General features: G+C 36.3%; 1 protein-coding gene across 1 annotated transcript; it reads right to left on the reverse strand.

Annotated features, from left to right (window-relative positions):
• Positions 1-23485: 23485 nt before the first annotated feature.
• Positions 23486-23974, reverse strand: LOC149242824 (F-box/kelch-repeat protein At1g80440-like). Its single transcript, XM_089371029.1, has one exon. The coding sequence runs from the start codon at positions 23972-23974 to the stop codon at positions 23486-23488; it is 489 nt and encodes a 162-aa protein (XP_089227155.1).
• Positions 23975-24189: the final 215 nt, after the last annotated feature.

Genomic DNA, 24189 nt, shown 5'->3' on the forward strand with positions numbered 1-24189 from the left:
GAGTCACAAGACAGATTTTGGGCATGGAGATTTTCAGAGACAGGGGCAATGGTAAGCTGTGGCTATCAAAACAGAAGTATGTTGAGAAAATACTTTTGAGGTTTGGTATGAACAATGTGAAGCCCGTGTCAGTCCCTTTAGCTTCCCATTTTAAGCTTTCTTCGAGTTTATGTCCTAATACAGATGAAGAAAAGGATTATATGTCTCGAATTCCTTATGTCAATGTAGTAGGATGTTTGATGTATGCGATGGTGTGTACGCGACCAGATATTTCTCATGCAGTTGGGGTTGTCAGCAGGTACATGGCAAATCCGGGTAAAGAACACTGGTCAGCAGTGAAATGGGTGCTTCGGTACTTGAGAGGCACAAGTAGTTATTTTATTTCTTACAATAAGAGTAGTGAATATGTTTGCGGATATGTTGATTCCGATTTTGCAGGTGACTTGGATAAGAGAAGGTCAACTTCAGGGTATGTATTTACTCTTGCAGGTGGAGCTATAAGCTAGATGTCAAAGCTACAGAATATTGTTGCTTTATCCACTACTGAAGCGGAATACATTGCTGCTTCTCATGCTTGCAAAGAGGCGGTTTGGTTGAAAGGTTTGCTTGGTGAGTTTGGTAGGTTACAGGACAACATCAGGTTACTTTGTGATAGTCAAAGTGTAATACATTTGGCTAAGAATCCGGCCTATCATAGTAAATCAAAGCATATTCCAATCAAATATCATTTTGTAAGACAGGTTATCACTGAAAGGGGAGTTTCTCTTGAAAAGGTGCATACAAAGGAGACTGTGCAGACATGTTCACGAAACCAGTTTTGTTGGAGAAGCTACGCTGGTGTTTGGCTTCTCTTGGCTTGCAGAAAAGAAAATAATAATAACAGGGCATCAGGCGAATTTTTGTCAAGGTGGAGATTGTTGAGATTTTCTGTTTTAGTCAAATAGGAAAAAATCTCTGAAGTATGACAACAATAGGGATTCAGTTTCTAGATTAGCTCCAGGTTGTTGGGAGGGAGTTAATGCCTCCTATATTTGATGTGAGGGAGTTATGAGGCTGTTAGATTCTCTATGCTATATAACAGACAGACATTCGGATGATTTGCTATGTGAGTGTGAGGATTTCATGATGTAATCTCCTAATTTGATTAATATATTCCTGATGCCTATGTTTGGTGGACGTAGCCCAGAATGGTTGGGTGAACCACGTTAATTCTTGTGTTTATGTGCTTGATAATTGTTGTGTGTATTTATGTTTGCTGTGCACCTGATCCAACAAAAAAAATAAAAATAGAAGCTTGGTATACCCGATCGGAGTTTGGGGTTGGCTGGATTGGTTCCAAACCAGTTGTCGAAATGACATCTAGGAACAATCCCTATTCTCAGAGGGGCTTAAGTGCCATCATAAGAACAAAACTATATGCATATAGAGAATGCATAGTAACTGTAATTTAAGCACATGAAAATACACATAATTCTTTTAAGAAAATTGACCTACTGAGTGAAACTATCTAATTAATGGGAGAACAATAATAACAAAATTAAGAATTAACCATTTAAAAGCGTTCACCGACAGGGTCGGCACAGTTTCTTACCAAAAAAACATTTAGAAAAATATTGGAATAAGTTTCCTCGATAGAGTTTGAGATTTAAGAAACAACATTAAAATTTCTATAGAATGAATGCAGGACATATAAGGTTGTTTAGTAACCGAAAAGACTAGAAATAAAGCTTACGGGCTTTCCATAAAATGGAGTGTCTTTCTACATACACAGGCTCCGGCTACCATATAACCCTTCAGGGATTTATAAAAATACAAACAAAAACCTTAATTTAAAAATCCTCATCACGTCGTCTCAAGAATCACTAAAAGCGCAATGCTGGAGGAGTGGTGATCCATTCATACCCATTTCGGTGGATGGGTACTCGTAAGATAGTTCCACCTGCACGCAGGATGAACAAATTAATATCAAACCATAAAAACACAGATCCTGAATGTATAATGAAGGAATTACATCAATGCTTAAGCCACAACTCACCTGTACAATCACCATGGGCGAAAGATGAGCCGGTTGAAGGTACATGAGCTTGCGGCCAAGGGAACACCTGACTTCCTCCCTTATTATCCAAAAAGGCCACCTTAATTTAAAAACCCTCGTCACGCAGTCTAGAGAATGACCACACCTGGGAATCTACATGGAGAAAAGCGCAATGCTGGACTAGTGGTGACCCATTCGTGCCCGTTTCGGTAGATGGGTATTGGTAAGATAGTTCCACCTGCATGGAGGAGCAACAAATTAATATCAAACAATAAAAACACAGATCCTGAATGTATAATGAAGGAATTACATCAATGCTTAAGCCACAACTCACTTGTACAAATCACCGTGGGCGAAAGATGAGCCGGGTGAAGGCATAGGAGCTTGCGGCCAAGGGAACACCCAACTTCCTCCCTTCTTACGCATAAAGCCCATGATTTAATGTCAGAGATACCGACTATACCAAACTGTGCATGAATAGCAGAGGATAAATGGAGATCACCAAGTGGATAAGGGCTTGTTGTGACTTCTATGAGTGCTATTGTCTTTCTCACCAAAGTTTCGAACCGTAAAAGTAAAATGGAATGAGTAAAAAGCTTGAAGAGAAACAACTAAACCCTGGCGAAGTTGCAGAACAACAATTTACGGTGGTAGAGGATGAGAATGAGGGTTTGGGTGACCAACTAGGGGAGGCAATTACTCTCTAATGCCCTACCCTGCATCTCCACCATCCAAACAGACGCCCTAGATCCTGACCGTTGATCTGGGGTAATCCCAAAGCTTCCATCTGTTGTGGATCTTTCATGGATCCCAAGGTGAGTGTCTGTCGCATGGTGTGAAGTGGAGCAGGTTCTGATGCTTCAAAAAACCTAGGTTATTGTTACTGTACACTATAGTCATGCCCAGTTATTTAATTTTCCAACGGACTTTGGAATAGCATTACAATCTGGATAAACATTTAACGTAATCCACACAAATATTTATATATATTTACGATGTTTGCAATGTATTCATAGTGGTTATATACAATGTATGCAGTGCATTCCTAAGAGCCACGATTAAATTATTTACACAATAATTTAAGTAAAGGAATTTATTTATTTATTCATGTGTGGGGACGTTACACCATACTGAATGATGAACCTAATCCATGTGCTAATGGTGTGTGGATGGGCAGCAGGTTTTAAGTCAGTGACGACGAGAAAATATAGATAATGTCTTTATGTAACTAAAGAAACAAGGGGTCACTTAAGCCGCTATGAAATTGTAGTTTTCCATTTTGGAAGAGTTTTCTCATATATGTAACTGGACTTATGAAGTCCATGAAGGGTAACTTTTGTTAACTAAATATCGTTCTTAATTTCCTCATATTTTATGAATGCTCCATGAAGAGTAACTTTTGTTAGTTAAATATCGTTCTTAATTTCCTCATATTTTATGAATGCGTTATTGATATGTTAGTTGTCGAGAGTAACATTTATACTAATAACTTCAACCATTTCAATGTTTGAAAGGAGGTTTTAAATCTAACTTCATGAATTTTTTCCTTTACATTTCCTTGTAATTGTGCCATAAGGTATTTCCCTTTAAGAAAAACTTGCTTAGTCAACTCTTAATTGCGCACCTTTTGGGACTTTATGAATGCGTTATTGATATGTTAGTTGTCGAGAGTAACATTTATACTAATAACTTCAACCATTTCAATGTTTGAAAGGAGGTTTTAAATCTAACTTCATGAATTTTTTTCTTTACATTTCCTTGTAATTGTGCCATAAGGTATTTCCCTTTAAGAAAAACTTGCTTAGTCAACCCTTAATTGCGCACCTTTTGGGACTTTAGATCTTGTGTGTTAGACGAATTTCAATCAGAATGTTGGTTGGTTATGCTGAGATATGGTTCCTGAGGGTTATGTTAGTTGGGAACGTATTTCGAGTTCAGGCAAATGGTTGACCTATGTTGGTTGGTTATGGTGAGATATGGTTACTGGGGTTATGTTAGTTGGGAACGTATTTCGAGTTCAGGCAAATGGTTGACCTATGAAAACAGTGACAGCGATTCATGGGTAGTCAAATAACTCAAAGCCACAGTGCTCTTCCGTACTCTTCTCACTACTTTTCCATGAAATACTCTCATGGTAACGAATTACTGTTTGTATGTTTATCTTTGTGTAATGTAAGATTGAGTCTTAGTTGGTTCACGAATTACTGCAACTCGTGGCAATTTTTGTTGGTAATTTTGAAATAAAGTTCGTAAATTTATTGCAGTTGCCTAAATACTTACCATTTTGTAGTGGAAATGTTTGTATATTTACTAAACATTTATAATTCTATTTAAATCACATGATATTTTTTTTCTCAATCTAGAAGTCTATAAATGCAAGCATGGATCTTTGCCTATTTAATGGTTGATTTTTGGTAAAAGATTGTAAATTTATTGGATCACCTTGAATTTCAAAAGGTATTTCCTTTCTGAATCTGTAAATATGTAAATGAAAGTTGTTACATGGATCTTTGCCTATTTAGTGGTTGATTTTTAGTAAAATACTATAAATTTATTGGATCCACCTTGAATTTCAAAGGGTGGAAAATTCACGCTCGAGTACGAAATCTGCATGCTTAGCCACATAAAGGTCCAATTGGAGTGAAAATGCTGTAAAATTATTGGAAAACCTGATTGTCTTCGTTTCTTTATGCTAAAATATCACTTCAAATTGTACCCGCATTTCATTATCTTATTATAAAATTCTATTCAAAAGTTTCGTTGGAATCTCACTTCAAAGTGTACCATTATGAGAGATGTACATAGAGTCGGAAAATCTCACTTCAAAGTGTACCATTGTGACAGATGTAAATAGATTCATTTGACATTGAAGGGAGTTCGATTCACGGCAAGAGGAGGAGCAGACAAGCAGATGAAGGCGGTGCTATACAACTGGTATGAGAGAATAGGTTCGAATATCCATCGCCTTGTTCCGTTAAAACATTTGTTGTTATTTCTGGAGCTCTTGAAGGATCTGTTCAAGAAATCGCTGAAGAACGGTGGAATTAAAAGGCAGTTGCTGCAAGAAAAACGTCCTAGATCAGGTCCTAGATCTATGTTGAAACGTGTTGCTGGAGTTTGAAATGTGGAGATATATGGAGTTTGGAGTTGAAACGTGGTGTTCGTAAGTTTTACGTCCTAGATCAGGTCCTAGATCTATGTTGAAACGTGTTGCTGGAGTTTGAAATGTGGAGATATATGGAGTTTGGAGTTGAAACGTGGTGTTCCTAAGTTTTTTGTTGAAACGTATCGCTGGAGTTTGAAATGTGGAGATCTGTGGAGTTTGGAGTTGAAACGTGGTGTTTGTAAGTTTTTTTTTACATCAAGCTTGCTCGTATACCTCAAGTTTTTTTCTCAAACCAACATATGTATGTGTGAAATGTGAAAAGGTTAAAACATTATATGTTTTTGTATTTATTATGAAACATATATAATTATATGTTGGAATTTTGAAATTTTTTTTCTCAAACCAACATAACATATGTATGTGTGAAATGTGAAAAGGTTAAAACATTATATATGTTTTTATATTTATTATGAAACATATTTAATTATATGTTGAAATTTTGAAAAGTATATTTTAAAAAGGAGCAGGAATTTTGAAAAGGGTATTTTAAAAGGAGGAAGATCATTATTACTAAATTTTTAAAGAGTAATAATTAAAGTTTTATTTTTAAGTGGAGTTTTTTGTGTTTTAGGGCGTGAATTTGATTGAAAATGGAGACAATAGTTACAGGTATGGAGAAGTTGAGCACAACTAAGTTTGCCCTATGGAAATCACAGATGGAGGATATACTAATTTTAAAGGATCAATATTTTCCGATTGAGGGCACAATAAAGAAACCCTCATCGATGACAAATGAAGAGTGGAATAAGTTAGATAGAAAGGTGATTGCAATAATTCGCCAATATTTAGCAAAAAATGTTTATTTCAATGTGTCTGAAGAAAAGACGACTGAAGGATTATGGAAGAAGCTCCATGATCTATATGAGAAGAACACAACATCAAACAAAGTGTTTTTGATGAAGAAGCTTTATAAGATCAAAATGAAGGAGAGTGCTTCAGTTGCTGAGCACTTGAATGCATTTAATATTATTACTAATCAGCTTGCCTCTAGTAAAATCATTTTATATGATGAAATTAGAGTTGTTTTGCTATTGTGTTCTATGCCAGATAGCTGGGAAAATTTCATTGTAGCTTTGAACATTTCAACAACTATAGGGACCCTGAAGTTTGATGATGTCAGCAATAGTTTAATGAATGAGGAGCTGCGACGCAAGTCAATTGCGGAAAACCAGGGAGGAGAGGCTCTAGTTCTAGCCGATTGTGGTAGGAGAATGGATCGAGGCTGGCAAGGGTGATCAAGATCGAGAAGCCGATCAAAATCAAGGAGAGGAAGGATCATCTCCTTTCATTGTGGCAAACCCGGGAACATGAAGAAAGAATGTCGATTCTGGAAGGAAGGACAAAAGGATCAGAGACCGTCTAGTACAAATCACAAGTCATCCAGCTGAAATGAACGTGGAGACTACTGCTGTAGCCATAGATGATGATGTGTTGTTTACTGTTTCAGTAGAGGATGCATGTGTATATACATCTAGCAATAGCTTTGATTGCATCCTTTACTGTGGAGCATCTCACCATGTAACCCCATCCAAAGATAGTTTTGTTTCATATAATCTTGGTGATTATGGTAGAGTTCATTTGGGGAAGAAGCATTTTTGCAGTATTTCTGGAGTGGGAGATGTCCAGATCAAGATGAAAGATGGACAAAATATATTGTTGAAACAAGTCAGGTGTATACCATAAACGCATGTGAGTTTAATCTCTATGGAACGACTGGATGATGAAGGCTATTCGACAAGCTTTGGAAAAGGAGGCTAGAAAATTAGCAAAGGTTCATTGGTCATGGCTAAAGGACCCAAGACAGGAACATTATACACATTGAAGACACTAATAGGAAAATCAGATTTGGTTGTTGCCACAAAAGAAGGAAATTCAGTAAATCTGTGGCATAAGCGTTTGGGTCACATGAGCGAGAAGGGCTTAAAAATCCTTATTGGTAAAAATTTATTGCCAGGTTTGAAATCCTACAATCTTGATCTTTGTGAGCATTGTATATATGGTAGACAAAGAAGGGTTTCATTCCTTAGAGGTGGCCATGACAGAAAGAAAAATGTGTTAGAATTGGTACACTCAGATGTGTTTGGGCCTGTTAACATCAAATCATTAGGAGGAGCATCATATTTTGTAACATTTATAGATGATACATCCAAGAATGTTTGGGCATATTCTATGAAAAATAAAAGTGAAGTGTTTGGAATATTTCAAAAATTCCATGTTTCTATTGAAAGAGAGACTAACAAATTGCTGAAGTGTTTAAGAATAGATAATGGTGGAGAATATTGCTCAAATGCATTTAAGGAATATTGTAACAGGTTTGGCATAAAGCATGAGAAGACTGTGCCTGGTACTCCTCAACAAAATGGTGTCACAGAAAGGATGAATCACACCATTATGGAAAAGGTGTTAAATATGTTGTCCAATTGCGATTTGGAGAAGAATTTTTGGGCTGAAGTAGTCAGGACAGATTGCTACCTCATAAATAGATCTCCAACTACAACCTTGGATGGCAGTATCCCTGAAGAAGTTTCAATTGGTAAGAATTTCAATTATTCTCACTTGAAAATTTTTGGATGTGAAGCATTTGTACATATTCCCAAAGAAAATAGAACTAAGCTAGATGATAAATCTATGAAATGCATTTTTTGGGATATGCAGATGAAAATCTTGGTTATTGTCTATGGGATCCAATCAAACATAAAATTATTAGAAGCAGGGATGTTATATTTAATGAGTCAAAAATGTTCGAGGGGACTATAGGTGAGTTGAAGGTCAAGAAGGTTATTGACGGGTTTGAAAAGCAACAGGAAAACATACCACCAATACAAGAAAATGAACAGCAAATTTAGGAGCATGAAGAACAACAAGTGGAAAATAATGAACAATAAGAACAAGGAATCTTGTAGGAACCTTTACAGGAGATTCAACCTGATAATGCACCACCACAGTTGGTTCGCAGATATTCTGGGGCTCATAAGCCTTCACAAAGGTATCCTCCTTCAAACTATATTTTGTTGAATGATGAAGGCGAACCTACTTGTTTTCAAGAAGCTTGTAAAGTCGAGCGCAGTAAAGGTTGGAAGAAAGCAATGGAAGAAGAAATGAACTCTTTGCAAGAAAATAAAACATGGGAGTTGGTAAACCTCCCAAAAGGTAGAAAGGCTCTACAAAACAAATGGGTGTATAGGATTAAGCATGAAGGTGACAAAAAGAGGGAGAGGTATAAAGTAAGACTGGTGGTGAAAGGTTTTGCCCAAAAAGAAGGTATTGACTTCACTGAAATTTTCTCACCTGTTGTTAAAATGTCATCCATTAGAGTCATTCTTGGTCTAGTTGCTGCCTTAGACCTAGAATGTGAGCAGTTAGGTGTAAAAACTGCTTTCCTTCATGGTGAATTAGAGGAAGAAATTTATATGGAGCAGCCAAAAGGCTTCATAGAAAAAGGCAAAGAAAGCCTTTTTTGTAGGTTGAAGAAGAGTCTCTATGGGTTGAAGCAGACACCTCGACAATGGTACAAGAAATTTGATTCATTCATGTTGGAACATGGTTTTCATAGGTTAGAAGCTGCCCATTGTGTCTATGTCAAGAGGTATGATCAAGGAAAGTATATCATATTATTATTATATGTGGATGACATGTTGATTGTTGGGCATGATAAGAATATGATCAATAGGTTGAAGAAAAATTTGGGTAGCAAATTTGCAATGAAGGATTTAGGCCTAGCACAACAAATATTGGGCATGCAGATTATGTGTGACAGGAAAAACAAAAGGTTGTGGCTGTCACAAGAAAAATATATCAAGAAGGTGCTTGACAAGTTTAATATGAAGGATGCCAAGTTAGTTGGTACACCCCTCGCAGCCCACTTCAAGCTGAGTACTGAATTATGTCCTAGTAATGATAAGGAGAAAGAAGAGATGAGGAAGATTCCTTATGCTTCAGCAGTTGGCAGCTTAATGTATGCCATGGTATGCACATGACTAGACATTGCATATTCAGTGGGAGTAGTGAGCAGGTTCCTTACCAATCCAGGGAAACAACATTGGCAAACAGTAAAATGGATTTTAATGTATCTCAAGGGTACTAGTCATTATTGTTTATGTTTTGGTCATGATGAGACTGTGCTTGAAGGATTTACAGATGCAGATATGGCTGGAGATATGGATACCAGAAAGTCCACTACGAGTTATTTGTATACATTTGCAGGTGCAACAATATCTTGGGTGTCAAGGCTATAAAGAATAGTATCCCTCTCTACAATAGAAGTAGAGTACATAGCTACAACAGAAGCTTGTAAAGAGATGTTGTGGATGCAACAATTCCTAGAAGAGATAGGAATAAAGCAGGAAAAGTATGTGTTATATTGTGATAGTCAGAGTGCCATTCACTTGGAGAAAAACCCAGCATTTCATTCAAAAACTGAGCACATTGAATTAAGGTACCATTTGATCCGGCGTGTGTTGGAGGAAGAACAGTTATCCTTGGAAAAGATCCATATAGATAGGAACCCTGCTGATATGCTCACTAAGATTCTGCCACGAAATAAACATGAGTTATGTAGAGGCATGGTAGGACTCAGTGTGACTTGATGACTCTTATTTTGCTTCAAGTGGGAGAATGTTAAGTGTGAAGCCAAATTCACGGAGGATTCTAGATCAGATCTTTCTAGATCTCCAGGATTCTAGATCTTTTTCCATCGCCATTAGTTTCTAAAATCACATGCAAGATTCTAGATCCTCCTACACCACCAGTGGTTTCTAGATCATTCCAGATCTCCAACCAAATCACAGAAAGAATTCTAGATCCTTCTTCTGCCTCTATAAATTTGTAATTTCTCTGGCCAAGGAAAGCAAGCCAAGGCCCAAGCCTGTTATGTAATGCAAAGTGATTTATATTCTCCGGTGATTGTTCTATTCCGTTGTTTTTGACTGAGTAATCTTGTTGTTTCTCCATTTTTCTGTCTCTGAGTATAAATCCGCTGTGTGTTGTGTATTCTCTGATCTAGCATATGAGAGATGTACATAGATTCATTTGACATTGAAGGGAAGAGTTTAATATTTTTAAATTTATTGATGCTTCAAAATTTTAAAGAAATTTATACTTGTGACACTTAATATATGTGGGTTAATATCCCTCTTGCGATAAAAATTAACTATGAAATTGTGTAACCTTCTGAGATATGTGCACAGATTCATTTGAATTTGAAGAGTAGAGCTTAATATTTTTAAATTTGTTGATGCTTCAATATTTTAAACTTTAAAGAAATTCTGTATTTCACATTTAAACAAAAAATTTATACTTGTGATGCTTAACATTTATGAGCTAATATCCCTCTATTGTGATAAAAATTAACTATAAAATCATCTAAGTGAATCTAGACAATTGCTCCATTCAAGTCAGAGTTATCAAATGATATTCATATTGGCTAAACCAAAAAAATTGTTTTCATAGACAAATTATATTACAAAAGTTGATATTCTCATTTTCCTGTCACGCAAATATCAAATTGCAAACCCACTACCCATTACAGAGGTAGAAGGCCAAGATGGTCGGCGGTGATGAAATTCCTAAGCCAAAGCAAGGAAGGGATGCAACGCACCCTAGTGGTGAGAGACAACGCAGGATGAAATAAAATTTAACCCATCAAGAACTCAAATTTGAGTGGAAATACGAGATGGAATCTAATTTTAATTCAATTTATTAATTTGAGGGGAAATAGGAGATGGAGTCTAATTTTAATTCAATTTACTATTGAAAACTGAATCCTAATCTTTGCTACTATTTAACATGAAGATGTATAGCAATCATCTACCTTTCTATGAAGACTCCTGATACTTGAGCCAACTATTTTTTATGATTTCATATACTCTACGAAGCGAAGAGGGTTTCTTTCCTTGTAACATGAAAAGCGATGGTAGAAGAGAACATTACTCTTTAAGATATATAAGTGGACATAGTTGAATTGAATGGGTGGGCATATATGTTGATACAAGATAGAGTTTTTTTTATTAAATTCAATCCATCGTGAAATAGATTGGTTATACTATGTAGTAAATTGTAAAAGTACTGATGAATGCCTAAAAATTAAAATTTCTAACTACAAATTCATGCGAATATGGTTAATCCTATAAAACTAAAAAAATAAATTGATTTATTAGGAATAGGAAGATCCCATTAATTGATTTTTCTTTATCTTCTATCTTTGAATGAAATTTATTTTTACTAATTTTTATCTTCATGTCATGATTCTTCTGAAATTTATGCCTTACGACGTTTCCTTTGCAACATCTAGTGCAAATGCTAGTTTTATTTTATTTTGATGTAATTTGACTAAGTTAAAATGGACTCAACATTAGAAAATATCTACCATACAACATCTCTATCATATAGTTAAAAATAATGGAGAAATGGTTATATGGTTGTAACACATCTCCTTAGTTTAGGATTAGTTCCTAGAATTTAGGAGGTTGTTTACAACTACCTAATTTTCAGTGATGTATTTAATATTGTAATATTCATTTGATGTAATGTAGAGTGAACGAGAGAGAGAGTCTGCTCTATGTTTGAGTGCAGTCTCCCAGGTGTAGTACACACCTATGAGCTGCAACTCCTTCATTTAATTCAAAGGTTTATTTTTATCTTGGTATCAGAGCTTAGGGTAGAGATAGCCTCAAATTTATTTTTTAGGGATGTATCATTAGTTACACATCTATAGTGGTAGGAGAGTATGTAAATGGGTCTGTGTGATCAGGTGGAACTGCAGTAACACCTGGAGCGAAGGGTCTCAGATGACTGATCATCTCTGAGCTGAAGAAAGGGTTGGAGAAGCTGGCGTGGATTTTTCGCAGACGGTCGCGCCAATACCGAACAGAACAGACGAGCACAATTTTTTAGTGAATAGACGTGCCCATTGGTGCGGGTTTGAGTATGATAAGCGTGCCATTGAAATTGTGACTGAATTGGCGTGGATCTGTGGCTGTTAATTGTGCCAATTTCCGTGCACATCGTGAATTTTTCTTTTCCGCAATTGGTGCAGATTCGTAGTTGTTCAGAGCACCATAGAGCCAACCTCTTTCTCTCTGGAAATCCACAATTTTTTTGTTGCAGATTAGAGTTACTCGGTGGTGGCACATGGAGATTAATGCTCGGTGGCAGCAGATTTGATTTTCCCAGTGGTGGTGAATTGAGGTTCCTTGATCCGCTCGGAGGTAGCAGATCGGACCTGCTCAGTGGTTGCGAATTGAGGTTCCTTGATCCGCTCGAAGGTAGCATATCAGACCTGCCCGGTGGTGGCGAATTGGGGTTCTGTGATTCGCTCGAAGGTAGCAGATCGGACCTACCCGGTGGTGGTGAATCAGAGCTCTATGATCTGCTCGGTGGAAGTAGATCGGTCTTTTTTTTTGCTCGATGGTGGCACAGTGCAGCTCCTTGATCTGTTCTATGGAAGCAGATCGCCTTGGCCCAGTGGTGGCGTGTTGGATCTTGTTTGTTGATCTGTTCGGTGGTAGTAGATCGGTTTTTTCTGGTGGTGGCACAGAGAAGTCCCTGATCTGTTCAGTGGCAGCAGATTGGATTTGCCTGGTGGTGGCACAGTGAAGTTACTGATCTGTTCGGTGGTAGCAGATCGGACTTGCCCAGTGGTGGCCGATTGGAGTGTTCAGTTGGGTGAAAATGAACAACAGTATAGAATCATACCTCCATGAGTCTGGCAAACTCAATGGAACGAATTTCTCCAACTGGAAATTCAAAATGCAAACTTTTCTAGAGAGCGTAAATGCATGGTCGATCGTTGAGGGAAATGAGCAGAGATCTAGAACAGCGACCCAAGAACAAGATTGGGATAAAAGAGAAATGAAAGCAAAAGTTATATTGAGGATGTCCGTTAAGGACAATATTATCCCACATATCAGAGATTCCAAGTCGGCCGCTGATATATGGACAATGATCAAGATCCTGTATGAGACTCAGAATACAAATCGTGTTTTGGCACTCGGGAAATCTGTTTTCATTGAGGATGGACGAGAATGATTCCGTTGTTGGATTCTTGGCCAGAGTCAAGGATCTGAGTGACAAACTAGGAGCTATTGGAGAGAAGGTGTCCAACTCAGATCTAGTCACACTCACATTGAACAGAATGACTGATGAATATTAGACGTTTATCTCAGGGTTGTCAACAAGGGAGAAAGCCCCTTCATTTGATGAGATGACAACAATTCTGCTCCAGGAGGAGGAGCGACGACAGAATTTGAAAACTCAGAGCAATGACCTAGCTCTGATGGCGAAGAGGTGACAATACAGAGGAAAGCAGCACCAACACCAACATCAGCACCAGCAACCACAGCAGCAGCAACACAAGGGAGCCAATTGTTTTCAAAAGAGATCATTTAGAGGTATGACTAATAATTATGTTAAGAGATGTTTTTATTGTGGGAAACCTAGTCATCAGATTAAATAATGTTATAAGAGGAAGGCGGATGAAAGAAGAAGTTGTTTTGCTGGAGAAGAGGAGGAGCCATGATTTTCGACTATTCACAGTCAATTGTGCTCTTTCAGCATCAAAGGGAGATGAGGACAACGTATGGTATGTCGACTCTGGCGCATCCTCACACATGACCTGTAAGAAGGACTGTTTTGAATTTCTTGAAGAATCTGCATGTGGATAAAAAATGTATCTAGGAGATGACAGTGGGTATGAGATCAAAGGATATGGAGATATTCCTGTGAAGCTACCTAGTGGCGACATTAAACATCTTAAAAATGTATTATATGTTCTAGGAATTAAGAAAAACTTGATCTTTGTCTCCATGATTACAGACCAGGACATGCAGGTGCAATTATTTAAGAATGGTTATGTCATTAAGGATAGCCAGATGGAAACAGTTGCAATAGGAGTACGCTTGGGGAATTTGTACAAATTTGATGCAAAGAGTATGCCACAACAAGAAATGGTTGCAGCTTGATCAACAGTCGAAAATCTCTGGCATCAGAGATTTGGACATCTCAATTTGCAAAACCTCATCTTACTTCAGAAGAAAGGTATGGTCGATGGACTCCCTGTTTTTCATAATGTCAAGCTGGAATGTGATGGATGTGCATTAGGGAAAATGCATAGAGAATAGTTCCCTTTGCATGTCAACAGAAAGGAAAGAGACATCCTAGAACTAGTGCATACAAATATTTGTGGACCTATGCAAACTAGGTCCCTAGGAGGCGCATATTATTTTCTGCTGTTTACAGATGACTGCACTAGGTTTTCATGGGTGTATTCTTATGTAAAAAGAGTCAAGCCTTTCGGTACTTTAAAGAGTTTAAATCTATGATAGAGAACCAAACAGGAAAAAGGATAAAGATTCTCCGCTCGGACCAAGGGGGAGAATACAGGTTAGGAGAGTTCATGAACTTCTGCAAGCATCATGGGATTATGCAACAATTCACAGTGCCATACACTCCACAACAGAATGGAGTAGCAGAACGCAAGAACAAAACTCTTGTGGAGTGCGCGAGAAGTATGCTTCAAGGTAAAGGTCTATCGAATGGTATTTGGGTAGAAGCCATTAATACTGTTGTTTATTTAAAGAATAGGAGTCCTACTAAATGTCTAGGCTTCAAAACCGCCTTTGAAGGATTGTTTGGACTCAAGCCAGCAGTTAGTCATTTAAGAATATTTGGATCAAAAGCTTATGCTCATATACCGAAAGAAGATAGAAAGAAGTTAGACCCGAAAGCCTTGAAATGTATATTTGTAGGATATGGCACAGAGTATAAGGCATACAAGTTATATAATCCTGTGACTCATAAAGTTTTTGCAAGCAGAGATGTTATTTTTCATGAAGAGAGTGAAGATGGAAAGGAAGACTCTAATAGTGACAGCCACATTCCATTGTTGATAGAGATGAGTAGTGACGAAGGTAAAGAGCAGGAGCAGGAGTAGAAACAGGAAGAAGTAGCAGTAGATAGTGTAATAAGTGATGATGTAGACCCAGAAAGTGCTGAAACAGATAGAGTTGAGGTAAGTCCTCTACCTAGAAGATCAGGTAGGAAGACTAGACTACCTAAAAGATTGAAAGGCTATGCTTTAATGTCTAAAATTTTAAACATTGTAGAACCTTCAAACTATGAAGAAGCAAGTAAATCAGATGAATGGAGGGCTGCAATGCATGAGGAAATTGAATCAATATATAGAAACCATACTTGGGATTTAGTTGAGTTTCTTGAAGGAAAAACCCCTATAGGATGCAATTGGCTGTATAAACCTAAGATAAATGCAGATGGGAGTGTAGAAAAATTCAAAGCTAGACTGGTAGCAAAGGGTTACTCACAACAAGAAGGAATAGATTTTGATGACACCTTTTCCCCTGTAGCTAAACTAAATACAATTAGAATGCTAATTTCTTTAGCAAAAAAACATAAATGGAAGCTACACCAACTAGATGTTAAGTCTGCATTTCTGAATGGAGAATTAAAGGAAGAAATTTATTTAGTACAACCTCTTGGTTTTGTGAAAAAGGGGCAGGAGCATTTAGTGTGTAAATTGCATAAGGCACTTTATGGTTTGAAACAAGCACCCAGGTCATGGTATGAGAAAATTGATTCATTTTTTATACATAATGGTTTTCATAGGAGCCTCAACGACCCAAACCTATATACCAAGATAAATAAACAGAGGCAAATCATTTTGATTTCTTTGTATGTGGATGACATGATCATAACAGGAAATGCAAATAATTTGATCAAAAAAATCAAGAAGTAAATGCCATAGGTATTTGAAATGAAAGACCTTGGAGATTTTCATTATTGCCTAGGTTTGGAGGTGTGGAAAGATTCTGGTCAAACTTTTCTAACTCAAGGAAAATATGCCAGAACCCTGTTGGAAAGATTCAGAATGGAACAGTACAAAACAGCAGCAACACCATTGCAGCAGAATCTCAAGTTAAGCAGTGATGATGGCACAAAACAAGTGGATGCCACTTTGTATAGACAACTAGTGGGAAGTTTGATATATCTCATGACAAGTAGACCTGATCTGGCATATTCTGTTAGTGTGCCGAGCCAGTTTATGTCCAGACCACTTGAAAGTCACTGGATTGCAGCAAAATGTGTGTTGAGGTACCTTAGTGGTACTTGTAATTATGGTATTTTATACACTGACATTTATGATGTTACTTTAGCAAGTTATTCAGATTCTGATTGGGTAGGTTACCTGGATGATCGTAGATCCATCACACATTACGCATTTAGTATTGGATCCGGGGTTATTTCGTGGAGTAGCAAAAAGCAAGGTACTGTAGCATTATCATCATGTGAAGCTGAGTACCAAGCGTTGTCTGTAGCTACATGCGAAGCCACCTGGTTGAGGAGATTGCTTAGCGATGCAGACGAAGGACAGAAAGAAGCAACCAACATCAAAACTGAAAACCAGAACACAATAAAGCTTGCATACAATCTAGTCTTCCATAAAAATACTAAACATATTGACACTCAGTTTCATTTTGTTCGAGAAAAGATACAGTCAAAAGAAATATGTGTGGAGTATTGTAACACTTGTGATAATTTAGCTGATATTTTTACTAAGCCTCTAGGGCGAGTAAATTTTGAATTATTTAGAGGGATGTTAGGAGTGCAAAATAACCCTTTCTCCATTAAGGGTGGGAGTAAAAAATAATGGAGAAATGGTTATATGGTTGTAACACATCTCCTTAGTTTAGGATTAGTTCCTAGAATTTAGGAGGTTGTTTACAACTACCTAATTTCGAGTGATGTATTTAATATTGCAATATTCATTTGATGTAATGTAGAGAGAACGAGAGAGAGAGTCTCCTCTTTGTATGAGTGCAGTCTCCGAGGTGTTGTACACACTTGTAAGCTGCAACTCCTTCATTTAATTAAAAGTTTTATTTTTATCTCGTATAACTATGTTGAAAAAGCACTCCCATAATTAAATAATCTATAACTTATATATTTATCAATAGCTATTCCACATTTTAACATTCTAGATATTTATATTTTGCAAATAAAATTTTTGACATCTAAAATTACATATATAAATAGACATTACCAAACCCGCTAGATAAATAAACATTTTTATAATGGTAAATATTGAAGCAACTTAAACAGGAAACATGAACCGAAAGAACCCTTTTATTAAGGGCAGTTTATGTAAAGATGATGGGACTGAGTTTCTCATCTCATTTTCGGCGGTAGATCGAAAACATTTTGAAGAGCATAGCTCCTTGAGATTTCGGAGGTTGTTACATAGTGCACAAATTCTTCCTCGCTTCTTTTGAAAATGTTATGAATTCTGCAAGTAACGAGGTGAAGCAGTCGAAGCATTTTTCGGTCGCATACTTCACCGGCGGGTTTGAATCGTAATATTTGCTACTATTTAACATGAAGATGTATAGAAATCATCTATCTTTCTATAAAGACTCCTGATACTTGAGCCAACTATTTTTTATGATTTCATATAATCTATGAAGCGAAGACGTTTTCTTTCCTTGTAACATGAAAAGTGATGGTAGAAGAGAACATTACTCTTCAAGATATATAAGTGGACATAGTTGAATTGAATGGGTGGGCATATATGTTGATACAAGATAGAGTTGTTTTTACTAAATTCAATCATCGTGAAATAGATTGGTTATACTATGTAGTAAATTGTAAAAGTACTGATGAATGCCTAAAAATTAAAATTTCCAACTACAAATTCATGCAACTATGGCTAATTCTATGAAACTAAAAAAATAAATTGATTTATTTGAAATAGGGAGATCCCATTAATTGATTTTTCTCTATCTTCTATCTTTGAATGACATTTTTTTACTAATTTTTATCTTCATGTCACAATTCTTATCGAATTTATGCCTTACCACGTTTCCTTTGCAACTTCTGGTACAAATGCCAGCTTTATTTTATTTTGATGTAATTTGACTAAGTTAAAATAGATTTAACATTAGAAAATCTCTACCATACAACATCTCTATCATATAATATATTGAAAAAGCACTTCCATAATTAAATAATTTATAACTTATATATCTATCAATAAAATTGAACTTTAGCTATTCCACATTTTAACGTTATAGAAATTTATATTTTGCAAATAACATTTTTGATATCTAAAATTCTATATATAAATAGACATTACCAAACCTGCTAAATAAATAAACATTTTTATAATGGTAAACATTGAAGCAACTTAAACAGGAAACATGAACCGAAAGAACCCTTTTATTAAGGGCAGTTTATGTAAAGATGATGGGACTGAGTTTCTCATCGCATTTTCGTGGGTAGATCGAAAACATTTTGAAGAGCATAGCTCCTTCAAATTTCGGAGGTTGTTACATAGTGCACGAATTCTTCCTCACTCATTTTGAAAATGTTATGAATTCTGTAAGTAACGAGGTGAAGCAGTCGAAGCGTTTTTCGGTCGCATACTTCACCATCCATGTTTTATACAACACGCTCAACTGCCCAGAGCAAAAGAAGCAGAGAGGAAGTTAATTGTCCCCTTAAAACTCCATATATTTTCCAACTTTGTCCACGTTCCCTCCCTTCAACAAAAACTTCTGTACTCCATTTTTTGTTTCCAATTTTTGCTAAATTTAAAAGAGTACATAAAAAAATATCTTCATGTGTTTAAAATTTCGCAAGTAATTTAATTATATAATGATAAATAAAATTTTAAAATGATTTCAATTTCTTTAAAATTTGGCAAGGACTAGGAATTGCCAACAATTTTTTCATTTTATCTAAAAATTAGAACTTTACAATTTTTTCATTTTATCTAAAAATTAGAACCTTTTTTTATTTATAGCTTGAATTTCTGATCATAGTTCTGAAATACATATACATAGGTTTTTTTAATGGAAGAAGAATGTAATCTCATGATTTTGGATCTTGAATAAGATGATGATGTCTCTCAAAATATGTGAGAAAAAAAAACATAGTACATATTGAAAATGTTAATATTTGTATTTAGAATGGTATTTCAAAAGTGTATTGTCCTATGAATAAGCATATCCTTACTTGTTGAGTACCATTAAAAAATAAATAAAAAATTATGAAGAAAACCAATAAAAAAAATACATGAGTTATAAAAATTGAAATTTAAATATGTTTAATTATACATTACTATTTTTTAAAAATAATTAGGCTGATAGGTCTTTCTTATGTATCAATTTTTAGTCAACACTTTTATCCTGATCAGTGAGACACTTTCAACTGTTGATTTGAAGTGTGCCTGTCTTTTCCAAATATCAGTTGAGTTGTCTTACTGCTTTTTCTCATTCTTTTATGTCACTCTTCAAGATATTTTTACACTCTTCAAGATATTTTTACTGATTTTTCCTTACCAGTTGTTGCTGTTTTTCTTCCCTTGCTTTTGGCAAGCACTGATTAGAATTAACCATCTCACGGAGAGGAAATCACGTATGGTTGATATACAAATGTTCAGCATGCAATATAATCAACGGGACAGAGTTGGACAGCCGGCCCTGGTGACCGCCTTTGCTGTCTCGATGATCCGAGGTGAACAACCACTCGCTTTCCACAGCGGTCGGTTAACAGTCATGTCGACTGGCAATTGCCAGTGCCTGTACTTTTATTAAGGATCGTAGGTTGGACATTCACTCATTTGTCGCATCATTTGTTTTAGTTTGTCGATCGACCTGTCGAGTCTGCCACCCACACCCATTTAAGAACCTCAAGAACCACTCACCGTTTGAATGGCAGAAGGTGGTTTCGTGGCACCGAGGTGTATAAGCTAATCGTGAAGCAGGCCGGTATATTTTTTTTACCCCTGAGCTTTTTTATTGGTCCGGTTTGCATGTGGGAACGGCCTAGATTTTGAGTCCACTAGCTGGCAGGCTTGTTTGTACCTGACTTGCAATTTTGAAGGAATTTGTCATCTTTCTGCAAGGCTGAAGCGCTGGAGGACCGTCCATTCTGAAGTTTAAAGAGAACCGCAAGGATTCAGCTTTTTTTCAGAAAATCTCAGCACAAATTTCTTAATTGACTGCAAATTTGCAAAAAGATTTTCGTTAAATTCTAGGATATTCGATCTGTCTAAGTATATACTCTCGACTTGCGCAATTCTAGAATGCAAGGGAAGACAAAGAAGCAAATAAAAGCAAAACAGAGCGATTGTAAGAGCTTTCTATTTCCTTTCTGTCGAAATTCAGTTTCTTTGAGCTTTCCCATGCATTATTTTGATGACACCGTAGTTTTTTCTTTTAGAATTCTGATGTCTATCCTGCAAGTTACACTGATATTCTGTTTAGAAAGTTAAGCTTTATAGCAATCTCTCCGTTTCTTTATGTCTGTCAGTAATTTAAGCTTGATAACTCTTATTGATTTCTTTCCTGATTCTTTTCTAGATAGAAATTTAAGCTTTAAAGCTTTATAAATTTCTTCTCTGTTTCTAGTGTATTCCAAAAGTATTGAATCTATGCCGTTAAAACCATATTTTTAAGTTTTACAGCTGCTGAATCTATATAAATAATTAAAAATTCCAAAAGTATTGAATCTATGCCGTTAAAACCATATTTATAGTATATAATTTGACCAAAATTATTTTAAAAAATTTCAGGTGAAAACTCCAAAAGCTAGAAGAGTTATCCAACAACTCTATTAATTCAAATTCCTATTAAGCCAGCAGCCGAAGACGACGAAAGACGCAGAGACGTCAGGATCTGAATGAGAACAAAGAATGATAGAAACACGTAATTCAAAGAACTTCACGGTTGGACGTGACACGGAGGCTGTGTTGTTGGCTATCAAATTCCACAGTAGGAGCGAGTTTCGGGTGTAGAAAAGTCTTCTGAAAAGATGTTTAATAATACGTCCAATAAAGAATAAAGTATGAGAACAGTCACATCATCCTCGGCTACTAAATTCATATATCATAGCATTTTCAAAGTTTAAATGCACGCTTCACTTTACTTCCTTTCTTTTACCGATCATCAACCCATTAAAGATCTCAATCGTTAGCTCGTGATGGCTCTGGTTGTAACGCTCAATAAAGTAAAGAAATATAAAATTCTGAATTTGATGATGCCATTGATTTTGATAATCATTAGTTGATAAGCTTGTCTTATGGCTCTAATTGTCACGATTTCCCATTTGCCATAAATAAATCTAAGTCGAGTGATACCACCGTTAAAATAGCTAATTGTTTTTTATTGAAGAGTTATTTAAGATTAGAGAATCAGTTAATTGAATTAAGTAGAATTAAGTTAATTTAGTGTGGTTTACAGCTTTATATAATGCTTCTTTGTTTCTTGCGTCTGTTAAAGTTTAAGCTTTAAAGCTTTATCGATTGCTACTCTGTTTTTTATGTCCGTGGTGTACGGAAGTTGACTGGGATGAATTTCACAAATTTTACTAGTACATTTGTTATTTGAACAGGTTTATACGGTGCTCCATTTTGATTTCTGATCGTTTTTAGTTCACATGTGCTGCCTCTTTATTTCGAAAGAATCTGTGTGTTTTGTTAGTTTTTGAGATTGGATATCAATGATTTTCTTTCAGTCCTCAGCTTTCTCCCATTTTTGTGGGGGAATAAAACTCTGAAGGTTTCAGTTAGTAGAATTTTAAGTATCCAGGTGTCTAAGGACAGTTCGATGGTTAAACAACTGTATTTTTAAGTGCTGCCTAATTTGATCCTTTATCCTAACATTTAAGGAGCACAACCTTTTAATATTAATGTCAGTGATTGACTATTCCATATATGTAAAATGTTCATGTTTAAATAAATAGTGTAGACTCTGATTTGTGGTCTGGTTATGCAAGATCAAGGTCTAACCAATATATTAATGAATCAACGTCTGCATGCACATATTCAACAGGCTTTCGAGTAATGTAAAGCCTATTTCCTTCGAAGAACAGTGAGGTACTGTGATCAATATTTTCATAATTCAGGTTTGAAGCTCGTTTGGTTGGACTTTTATTGGTTAACAAGTAACTGTGAGCACTTCCAATCAAACAGGCGTTATCTTTGTGACTTGAGAAGGAACTGCAAATTCCATTAATACTTGCAGAAATGTGGAACTCGATCTAGGTATTTTTCGTTCTTTTCCATGGATAAGCAAACACAACTTTTTCTCATGAATAATATGCTATTCATTAATTTGTTCATAGCTTATCTTCCATTGTCTGAAATATCAGTCATGAATGACCAAAATGTAGAAGAGTTGTGTACCATACAAAATAATACTCTGTAATTTGATTTTGTATTTGAAATTTACTGCAAGAGGAAATTTATGGAAATTTGAAAACAATATTCTAATTATTTTATCAAATGACAAAGAGCGTTTAGAAGGGTAATTGCACAATGATCCAGTCCAAGAAAACAAGGTTTTCCACAAACCAATTAACTCTTCTAGAAAAATACAACAATTCCAATTAAATAATCCTATCGGCCTCTCTTTGTGCCTTTAGAGACAATTGCTAATTTTACCACTAAAAACAAAAAATTACAATATCTCTTCCCTACCTTATACCCAATTAATTTAGTGCATTAATTACTTATAAAACTATAGCTATTTGTAATATTTTAACCTGTAATATCTTCTCACAATACAGCTCTGCTCAAATATTTTTAAAATCATCACAAACACATCCGTAACCATAAATACCAAATAAATATATAATTTTTATAAACGTAAACATCAAATGAATTTAAACATAGAAACATGAACTTAAACAACCAATATGTTACTAGCAGTTTATGTAAAGTTGATTCATCTGATTTATGTAAACGAGATCTCTTTGTCGAATGAAAACAATTTGCCGAACGAGCTCTCTTTGCTTCTTCAAATTTCCACAGTGGTTACATGGCACAGAACTTCTTCCCCCATCTCAAATGTAACGGTCCGCCCCGTCTCGAGGTGAACCAGATAAGAGACATTACGTGACTTGTAGACAAACAACCAATCGTACCACTGTGTAACACTGCCATAATAGGGAAAGTCTAGCGGAAGAGAAGCAACCGCAGTCCAAACGTTACTCGCACTCTCATACTTCATCACCCATTTTTTATACAATGCATGCAACTGCCCAGAGCAAACAGAAGGCACAAACGAACTTGAACGTCCTCCAAAACTCCACATATTTTCCAACCTTGTCCACCTTCCCTCCCTCGGATCGAAAACTTCTGTACTTCTCTCTTCGGCTCCGTTCCATCTGCCTAATACCATGAATTTTCCTTCCCTGCAAACACCCGCACAACTGATGCGTGGTACGCTCATGGGAGGAAAAACTTCCCACTTATCCTCCTCCACGTCATAAGCTTATACTGTGGCCATGTGGTTGCCATGCTCGACGACCCCGCCGGCAAAGTAGATACGTCCAGAAGAAGAACAGGCGGCATACGCAAATAAGTAGCGGAGATTGGGAATGTCAGCTCCGGGGCTCCATTTGGCGGACACAAAATCATAAATGTAAATACTCTTCATTTCTCTGTGATTGGATGGATGCACTCCACCTATGAGAACCAGTTTTTTATCACAGTGAGGGATACTGATAGGTAAACTTTCCCAAGTGCCCTCCGCAGGGTCATACAATGTTATCTCATCAAGATCAGGATGCTTTTTTATTTCATGAAAACATAAAAGTTGATTGCTCTTTCCAGAGAGTTTTCTATCAGAATAAAAGTTAGGATCCCTCAACATACCGTTCCACCTTCGACACACAGCTTTGAGATTCCTGTGTGAGGTGTAGGGAACTCTTAGCAAGCACTGTCGAACAAGATCATTTGGAAGATCAGTAATTACCGCCATCACTACAGAGATGTACAAAGATGACTAGCAGCTTCAAACACAATGTTTTTTACTCGATCGGTACCTCAATAGGACGCTGAACCTGAAGTGTGAGTTACATACAGGGTTGGAATTTGACGGGCATTTTGCCCGTCAGAGGCCATTTCGCCCGTAAAATACGTTGAACTTTTTTAAATGACCGTCAGGCATGACGTGTTTGGAAGGATGCAGAACGT

Source organism: Pinus tabuliformis, chromosome 8 (assembly GCF_031772625.1).
Source record: "Pinus tabuliformis cultivar Carrire ecotype Pingquan chromosome 8, CPIR1, whole genome shotgun sequence".
NCBI classification, from domain to species: domain Eukaryota; kingdom Viridiplantae; phylum Streptophyta; class Pinopsida; order Pinales; family Pinaceae; genus Pinus; species Pinus tabuliformis.